At 33.0% G+C, this 10,497-nt stretch overlaps 1 protein-coding gene across 1 annotated transcript; it reads right to left on the bottom strand.

Moving 5' to 3' along the window:
* Positions 1 to 4,168: 4,168 nt before the first annotated feature.
* On the bottom strand, positions 4,169 to 8,794 carry LOC112050479 (uncharacterized). Its single transcript, XM_052887974.1, has 4 exons — positions 8,760 to 8,794; positions 6,806 to 6,998; positions 6,438 to 6,518; positions 4,169 to 5,118 (listed from the first exon to the last, which is right to left on the bottom strand). The coding sequence occupies exons 1-4, from the start codon at positions 8,792 to 8,794 to the stop codon at positions 4,933 to 4,935; spliced, it is 495 nt and encodes a 164-aa protein (XP_052743934.1). The 3' UTR covers positions 4,169 to 4,932.
* Positions 8,795 to 10,497: the final 1,703 nt, after the last annotated feature.

Here is a 10,497-nt window from a genome sequence, read left to right as displayed (position 1 = left end):
TCGTAAGAGCAACTACAGCGTTTGTTACCTTTTTAATTAAGCACTACAATTTAATAAAGAACTGGAACTTTCCACCTAGATGGTTTGTGACTGTCATTGCCAGGGGTCTGGTGATGAAGATGAAAGACAGGTTATGGAACTCCCAACGGTTAACAATAGCTGCCTTGTGATTAGGCTTGATCTATCTGTATTGATGAGAACTTTCCACCTATAGATGACTGATGACTGATGAATGACTATAATTAGAGGTCTGATGATGAAGTCGAAAGACAGTTAATGGAATTCCTCAACGGTTTACAGTAGCTACCTTGTGATTGGGCTTCTTGATTAAATTGTATTGATAAGAACTTTTTACTTAGATGGGTTGTGACTGTCATTAGGGGTCTGGTGATGAAGTTGATAGACAGATACGGGAACTCCTTATCGGTTTGCAGTGAGTAGCTACCTTTTGTTAGAAATTCAAGTTGCGTAATCGCGTCGTCTTTAGCAATGTTTTTTTTCTTCTTCTTTATTTATCGAAGGTTTGTTCAATATTGAACATGCCTTCCTAGGATACCCTCATAGGCGACACATTATACATAAAATACCTTATTTACCTACGATTAATCTCTCTATCAATGTTGTCGTGTGTGGCCTACACATTAATTTGTTTGATGTACTCAAACAAATTAATGAATAATTAGTCAGACAACGCTATTCCATCCAAGGTTTTAACACGACTACACAGAGCAACATATCTTGGTGGAAATTTTCTTGCCTAGATCTAAATCTAGTATGATTACATTAAAAATTAAAATAAAATAAATAAAAATCACTTCAAAAACATAAAACGTACCGACTAAAGTAAAAAAGCAAAATATAACATCATATTATGTGCTACCTACTCATCAATTTGAAGGCGGTGCTAAGCCGACGTCGTATTCATTTAATTTTACATGAAAGAACACTGTCTGTAAAAATCTTTATGATATTCTTACATGGCTTGAATTAATACATCATTGGGATAGTACCGCCTTCAAACTGATCAGTAGGTAGAACGTAAAAGATATTGTTTTTCGCCTTTTAGTTTAGTCGGTACTTTATACGTTTTTGAAATTGGTTGAACTTTTGTTTATATTTTATTTTCCGTTCGTTTTAAGTATGTAAGTTAATTTTCTTCCAAGAAATTACTTTTCAATATAGCTAAAATTTCAATATTTTAGTTGGCTGTCTAAATTAAATCGTTATCATAAACTGCAAATTCAAAGGTCAAACTTCACTACTTACCGAAATAAGACAGTTAAAATCAATATCGTAACTATTATAACCTTATTATTGTAACAATTAATAAAACGCTTACACGAAATCCAAACATCCCATTAATAAAATCACATTGTTGAAGCATAAGTAAATAGCACCTACTGAGACATAAAATAACTTTGGAACGGTTATTATAATCAAATGCGCTCAATGAATCTATTCTATGTGATGTGTTGATCCAATTATTTCTACAAATCACATCCATTGTCACTCCAGGCAAAGATTGAACCGTACTGTAGTAATCCTTAAGTATGTCTTTCATTCTCTTGAGACGGAACCTTATTTGAACGAATTGAGCTATACCATCCAATGTCGAGAGCATCTTAAAAGCTGTACAGATATAATCATTGCAATGAAACATGCTAATGATCCATCCATTAGTTATCAATGAGGGGTAAAAGTCACAGATTATGAAGAAAAAATAAATCAGCATAAACGAGACACATGTTTTAGATACGGTTCTTTTGATTTCATTGCAGTACGGCATACCGATGATGTCGTCGATCGTTTCGAAGATTTTATAATAGTTTAAACATCGTCGCCTGCCGTATTTGTAAACGAATTTAACGTCCACGGCATATTGAATAATCATTAGTACCAAAAGTAATACAATGTAAAACTGAAATTTAAATTTACTTGCTGACAATGAATAATAAATGGCAATAGAATTAGAAATAAGTATAATTGTACTAAAATAAAAAACTCTCCAAAAGGGCCACGAGTGTTTCAGTTTTTTACCGTCCCATGAAATGCAATTTAAAGCAAATATTTTCAAAATACAGTTTAGAGGTTTCAAAGTTGAATAAACATTATTTTTGGTCATTTTATTTTGATTTAACTCCTGAACATACTCGTACATGTTCTAAAATAACACTAAAGTATTGAAGGTAGAAATTGTAGATTACATTGATTATTCGCTTATCTGAATTGTATCTTTAATTATACTGATGGCGCAAATTTAATTTGAAACCACCTAGTGTTTGTTGTTTTACCATTCACTTTACGTCTTACAGGCAACTGACACCGTACCCATGCTAACTGAAAAACAACTTCAGTAGGTAGGTAAATGACATTCTGTTAATTGATTTGATGTTTATTTTAATATGTTGATGATAAAGACCTAAATAGTGATCAGCAGGATTCTTTCTGGAGGAGTCTTTTGATCAGCTACCAGTGCAGATACGAAATTTTTCATATAAGTTTAACTATAATAGCATCTTCCTTTTGGAAAATTATCATATATAGATAGTATAGAACTGGTTTTATCGATCATCCAGGCTTAGCAATAGCATTTTGTTCACACAAAATATTGTTCAAAAATTGAGCACATAGATATTCTTACATAATATATATGTGACAAGTAATTTTTTTTGAGGCTACCGGTAGCCATGTTTGATCAATAATCAAGCTAGGGCTGCTTTATCTATAATAATTGAATACTGGATATAAAATTATAAAAAATATACCTAGGTATGTAGACGTAAAATTGCGAAATTGAAATGCAATGTACTTACTATTTTAGAATAATATGTAACATAAAAATCTATGCTTACTTTGTAATATCTTAATTAGAAAGTGTATTTTTATTGCTATCTCTAAACCAAATTTTGATGAAATATATAGTTATAGGTGTATATTTATCACAAGTGTGATAAATGTGTTTCTGGGGAAGACATTGATGAGTTGGTTTAAAAGACCTGTCTATACCATTTAGCCATATTTGCCTTTGTACATGATTTTTGGGAATCTGGAGAATAATAAAAGACAAATTAAAATAATTTATTACAACTCTAATGGACATACGAACACTTATGAAAATTGACACCTGTTTCGAAGCTAAGGTGTGTGGAAGTTGACGTATAGTCCTATTCATGAAAGAAGTCCCCCAGACGCGGCGCGTCAATCGCGTTTAATGGCACTCATTTTCATTTGGTTATTGGTCTTATTGTCATTTGTGTGTTGCATGGCGCTGTCAATTTTAGTTCAGGGTTTAGCCGCGCGACTTCTTTCATGAAAAGGACTAATGGACCCGTTTGACAGCAAATTCATTGCATTATAGTTGTCAAACTGACAGTTTTCTCTGGGATTTTACATTGATTTCATTAAATGGAGCTTGACCTATTACGGATTTCTACCTCTCAATATGGTAAGAAATCGTCTATTTTTGCACATACATAACAAAATAAATTATCTATTCCAGTATCGATATTGTAAACAATACTATCCCAACACTACGTAAACACTCAAACAATAGTTAGTGAAATAATCAAAATCTTTAATAATCTTTGATCACATAAATCTCCCTATTGTAAAATTTTCTATTGAGTGAAGCGCTTTGGTTCACAAAAATACCTCTATACTACTCTATATCAACAAAAATTAATACTTACTTAGTAATGAAATGAAATTCCCTGGTCTTTTTAAGATGCTTTTATTAGTGCAACCAACGACTTAACACTTCACGATTGTTTTTTTATTAGGGTTAATATAATGTACAGAAACACTAGTTTTTGTTTTATTTGAAAATATCAAATAAAAACGTCATATCTATCTCTCATAACGATAGACGTTTTTAGAATTTTGCAATTTGGATATCAAACTAATATCATGAGGATTTGAAAATGGTACGAGAATAATTATCATGGCCTTGATGAAAAAAACTAAAATTAGAAAAACATTATTTTATTACACCATCTTATTTTAATCGTAACTAAAAAGTGTGAAATAAATAAAATAATTGAAGAAATAAAAAGAAAAAATACCCGACTGCATAAAATATAAAATATTAAAAGCAAAACAGTCGGGACCAATATTGGTCCCGACTGTTTTGTTGTTTGTTTTGTTTTGTTTTGCTCTCTACACTTCTGGGCTGAGCTTGTTTTTTTCACTTTTCAGTTTTTATATTACTTATATGCAGTCGGGTATTTTTATATTATTTATTATGTTGGTTTATTTTCATTGACTTGTAATGTGACAAGAGCGCGAAGTCTATCATCCTGAGCCGCGTAGTATGGACCCGCCTTGCCTTGGAGCATCTGAATAATTTGGTTAGCGTTTACTTATGATACTCGTACAGACTTTCTTATAAAAAAATTACGTCTTTTATACATACTAGTGACTGGTGTTAACGTTGTCGTAAATTTTTTGACCTTTATACTAAAAAACTGTACAAAATTGAATTCATTTACGACATCCCTCCAATTTCGAAATCATTTATAGAACCACTAGGGATGGTCTTAAAATCACATCACACTAATAATATAAAGGCGAAAGTTTGTGTGTACCTAAGTATGTTTGTTCCTCCTTTACGCTGCGGCTACTGAAGCAATTTGGCTGAAATTTGGAACGGAAAAAGGTTTTATTCTGGATTAACATATAGGCTGCTTTTAGCTAGTATGGTCATAAAAATAAGGCCCCAGCAACGCCCTATCCTTTAAATTATTCTAGTGACCACGGCATACAGGACCACCCAGAAATCATCATCAGCGCCGTCTAGTAAATCCTCGTTACCTTCTCCGCTATGATAAAATAAAAGTAGGATCCCGTATTGAATATACCTCCAATTTTAAGAAACTTATACTAATTAGGACATAAAGGTTGCATGCAAAAAAGATGCGAACAGGTAGAAGCTGGTTAGTGTATGTTTTGCAGCAATATGATGGTGTAGGTGACGATGGCGGACCCCATGGCCAGCATGGTGGAGTGGTCCAGCGTGTAGAAGTGCACGGCGTTGAAGCGGACGGGGCGGGAGATGACGAGAGCACGCAGCTCCTGTAGTGCTTCATAATACTCCGATGCTGAAACAAATAGAGTTTTAATCTACAAATAAATTAATAGGTGTTTTTGATTATGATATTGCAGGCTGGAAGGCAGAATTTGGTGTTTGTTTCAATTTCAATTAGATCTGACTGTAACCCAAATTATCATATTTTGATTTGAATTGAAATCAAATCAAATTAAAATTAATTTATTTCAAGTAAGCTTAGTTTACAAACAAATTTTGAAAAGTCAAGTTTGACTATTTGTAAAAACTCTACCAGAACTAACAGAGCCGGCAAGAAACTCAACAGTTGTTCTTTTGAAATATTACATACATTATTATAATTTACAGTAGTCAAAATAATTAAAATTTCTTTTACTTTTGCTAGGTACTACTGTGTTGTGTGAAGGTGAAAGCTGATCCAATGTTCTCCAAGCATCTTTACATCTTATTATCAGAATAATCTAACTATCTTGTTGCTATTGAATTATAAAAAACAACCGAAATGAAATAACTATCACGCTTTGATTATTATTATTATTTTTGTACACTACGTTACACTAACACTAATCAAACATACTTTTCTACATTGATGAAAATGAAATATTAAAATTAACTAATAGGTAATCTTGTCTAGTAATCTCTTGGTGATTAGACTATAGGGTGATAAATACACAAAATAAAGCACATTGTGATGAATCAATCAAGCTTTAAAACCGTCAGTATTAAAAAATAAAGAGTACATTTTTTTCTTTATCATTATTTTAGGGATAATTAAGGTAACATTAAACCTTTAGATAGTAAAATGAAGAGTTAGGAGGGAAACAATACGAAAACTTACTTATTTTCTTGTTAACCAGCAATTGATCAATACATCGGACAATCCTCTCGGACTGTTTGTACGTTTGTTCGCAAAAACTAATGCCGCACAGAAGTATTATAGAATAGATTAAAATCTTCATAGTAGTAGCTAATAGTGAAAAGAACATTGTTTTGTAAAAAGGGACCTGTAAAATTATAAAAATATTAATTCTAAAATATTACTAATTGTTATATTTAAGACCAGGTCACAGATTATTTTCTCCCTAAATATAATACAGAAAACTTATACCAAAGCCATACTCGATGTGCACCGTTTACCAACAAACACATTACAAATGAGGGTAGAAAATGCATGTCATAACTTATTGATTTTAAATTATGTATTTTTTTATAAAATGTTAGGTATTCAAAATTATACCTAATTGTTCTAAGCTTATTAATCAAACTTATTTTCAATAATTATTATATTTACTTACTATAATTATTATTAAGTTAATTATAATTATTATTAGGTGTAAAATGAGTAGCACATCGAGCATACTCTTTATAAACTTACCATCGTGCCGAGCGTAAGCCTGATTATCAAGTTAATCAACATCACCATTTCCAATAGGTAAACCAGTGCACCTAAGAGAATCTAAAATAAAGAATTTTGGTTTCATTAGTTATGTCTTTATAAATTAAACTAATCAATTTTAACGAATGTTTTTCAAAGTATAAATATTTGGCAACTTACGAATCTGATAAGGTTAGAGTCATGGTTTTCAATAAACAGTTTGAAAACAATTAATTATTAATTACCTGCAACCTGCACTTACTTAAGTGCAGGTAGTTGCTGATGGTAATCTTAATGAGACAAAAAATAAAAAAAAAACAAACAGTATATTATTAGAAAGTAAATGTTACAATTAGTCTAATGCTCACCCTAAATCCAAACATGCCATTAATATAATCACATTGTTGAAGCAAAAGTAGGTAGCATCTACTGAGATGTAAAATAACGTTGGAACGATTATTATGATCAAATGTACTCAATGAACCTAAACTATGTGATGTTTTGGTCCAATTATTTTCACTTATCACATTCGTTGTCACTCCAGGCAATGTTTGAAGCGCCCTATAGTAATCTTTAAGTATATCTTTGATTCTTTTAAGACGAAATCTTATCTGAGCAAAGTGAGCTATTCCATCTAATGCTGAGATCATTTTAAAAGCTGTACAAATATAGTCACTGCAGTGAAACGTGCTAACGAGCCATCCATGAGCTGATAGTAAGGGAAAATAGTCGCTGAGAATGTAGACAAAGTAAAACAGCATGAAGAAGATACAAGTTTTAGTGACACTTCTTTTGATTTCTTTGCAGTACGGCATGCCGATGATGTCATCGATAGATTTGAAGACTTTGTAAAAGTTCAAACATCGTTGCCTGCCGTATTTGTAAACGAATATGACATCCACAACATATTGGATATACGCCAGTATCAGAAGTAAAACAAAATAATTCTGGAATTTGATTTTAGTTGCTGAGAGAGCATAATAAATGCTAATAGAATTAAAAATAAATATAATTATACTCATAAAAGAAACTCTCCAAGCGGGCCACGAGTATTTAAATTTTTTACCATCCCACGAGATGCAATACAACCCAAATATTTTCAAAACATAGTTTAAAGGCATGAAAGTCATATACGCATTGTTTTTGGTATTTGGATTTAAGTCCTGACCGTACATGTTGTTGGAATAACACTGAAGTATCGTGTATAGACGTTATAGATTAGGTCGGTTACACGCTTATCTAAATATCTTTAATCATGCTGATGGCGCAAATTTAATTCGAAACGATCTATTTTCTTTTTATCATTCGTTCTATCTTTTTTGTTAGAAATTGTACGTACAGCGTGTTTTACCACTCACTGTTAAATACATTTTTACCTAATAGTCGACCAATTGTATATTTTTCTATTTGCTCATTTCGCTTTTAGCTAAAACCGTAGAAACATCCAGTAGGCGTCCACATAACCGCATCATAAGTATCGGACACATCGCATTCAACGGGTTTTTCATTTTACTGTAGATACGTACGATCTGTACGCAATACAAAGAATACTACGATCTGTTTGATGCGATTCGTCCGATACTTACGATACGGATATGCGGAGGCCATTACAAAGAGCTTTCTAAGTGATTGTTTGAATTAACTCCTTTAATTGATTGTCATCTACAGTCACTTAGGTGAAATAGGTGTTGAAAAATACATCGAATTTGACGCGGACGAGGTTGCGGGCGTCCGCTGTTTAGTAAACATAAACATTATTTGTGATCTTTTATATTTCTGATTTATACAAAAGTCACAATGCACCTGTATGAAAGTTAAACAATGCAACAAACACTAAACTCATAAAGGAAAAGCATTGGAACGGACGCGGCAGTGGGAATTTATTCGGCGCGTAATGTCCGGCGCAGTTTACAGGGCCCGGACGATTGCCCGGACGCGCCCAACCTGACATCTATATACGGCTGCACTGACCGCGCTTCCGGTTACAGAGACCCTGACTATTTTACGTGTGGGACAAATCCTGAGCAGTATTTCGTTTGTAGCGAGCAAACGAGGGTTGGGTATATAGTTCGAAGAGCCGATGAACTGGTTTCAAGATGCTGGAATAGCCCCCCTACGCCCGAATGTGCAGTATTGATCAACCCATATTAGGTAGACTGAGCATATCAAGCGGGTTGTGGGGAGACGCTGGGTGCAGGTGGCCCAAAACTGTGATGTTTGGAAGTCTTTTTTTTTTTATTTTTTACAAGTTAAAAGATTACCACAGTCCAAAAATGTATGCCGCTAACTATGAGCCTCATATATAGGCTCAATGTTACTTACCGGGCGATAAAGTGAGCCATGCTCAGAGTACCCATCGTTAAGTGAACCAGAAACGACATCAGCAGAAGAACTGACGTTACCAGCATAGCTCAGAGTCTCTAAACTGCAGTGGCAGACTTAAATAAATTTCATGAATGGTCACCCTACCGCAAACAAAAAACTGTGCGGTAAAGTAAACATTTCACGCGTAAATTTGTAAATTTTCAACCAAAACATCGCTACGATACGCCGAGCTGTGTTTTACAAAATTTCACGGTAAATTACTTTTAAATAAAATCCGAGTGTAATAACAACAAAAACAAGACTAACGCATAGGCGTTAGTCTTGTTTTTGTTGTTATTGTATGCTATACTTAGACACACATACTTGCCTCATTTTATGTAGGTATGAGTGTGTGTCAGCCTAATAGTCTCCTACGTTAAGTAAGTGTGGTAGCCAATTATAGAGTTTGAAAAGTGGTGGCTTTGAAAGATAGCAGATCAGACTATCTAAACTAAACACTATCGGCCTTCTTAAATAGAGGTAAGTCTGGCTATCGCAGGCTCTCGCTCTATAAGGATTTTGACGAAAGCGCAGTAAAGTATTTGTATGATAATTAATTAAGGCCTATAAGGTGCGTTGTAACAGTAAAAGGTAGTAAAAGACTGCACACCTGTGCAGTCTAACTATTCGAAAGTCGGTCAAACATCGTTACTAGAAGTTTTTCGAGTATCTGAAACAAATAGTGTTTGAGGAAATATATTTTAACATTGAAAAGTCCGTGGCCGTATTCATAACCAGAAAAATATTCAATGCCTGCAGAAAATCCTTTTACATTTTATAGGAAAAAATATTCACAATAGAGTACTACCGCGACCAGCGTCTATTGTACTTAGATATTGTAAAATGTATTGTATAGAATTATAATGGGAATTCCACTATTTACGCCACCCTAAGTTCTACGAAGATTTTTATAGCTTATCGTATCGTACATGAGTATTATTGAAATATAACCTTCAACGTAAAATAAATTCCTACGTGTTTAATGTAGATCCTTCTGTTTTTTAAATCGGTTAAATTAAGCTATCTTATTCTTATATTAAACAAATCTATTTTTTATTTGGCTGGATCAAACAGTAACTGTAAACCAGAAACAATGTTCTGATTTTCATATTACCAAAATACAGGCAACATAAAAAATACCGTTCCAAGAAGATTCGTCAGATATCAGATAAAATGAAATAACATACAGCTGTATCCTCCAATATACATTGGTTGTTACAATTAGAAACAATGGAGTAAGACAAAGGTTATCGCGAGAGACAAAGTATCCATCATACGCAATAGGGCAGTTCCAACAAAAGAGGATATAGGATGGAATTACATCAATCCAATTTGAGGAACGGTTCACATTACTTCAGAGAGGATACGCGTGGGACAAGGCGCGAGCGGAAGCGAGCTTATATATTATTAACTAAATCATTGTCAATGCATATAACTAATTCAAGTGTAAGTCTGTGACTTTCAAATAACTATGTTTTCTCAAGTGATTACTTGTGTTTTTTTTTTAATTTTGTCTGTTTGTCTTTGGATTTATTTTAAGCGGACGTTTTTATTTTATAAAATAGATTTAAATAATAATTTATCATTAAAAGCTCTGTATCATGGCGAAGTTTTATTATTTTTTGGTAAGATTTGTATAATTTTAACTGTATTTGTATAAGTTATTGACCTACTGATAACATCTCATTATGTTAAT

Source organism: Bicyclus anynana, chromosome 20 (assembly GCF_947172395.1).
Source record: "Bicyclus anynana chromosome 20, ilBicAnyn1.1, whole genome shotgun sequence".
Lineage (NCBI taxonomy): Eukaryota > Metazoa > Arthropoda > Insecta > Lepidoptera > Nymphalidae > Bicyclus > Bicyclus anynana.
The sequence above is the reverse complement of the archived record's forward strand: the minus strand, read 5'-3'. Positions and strand labels throughout refer to the sequence as shown.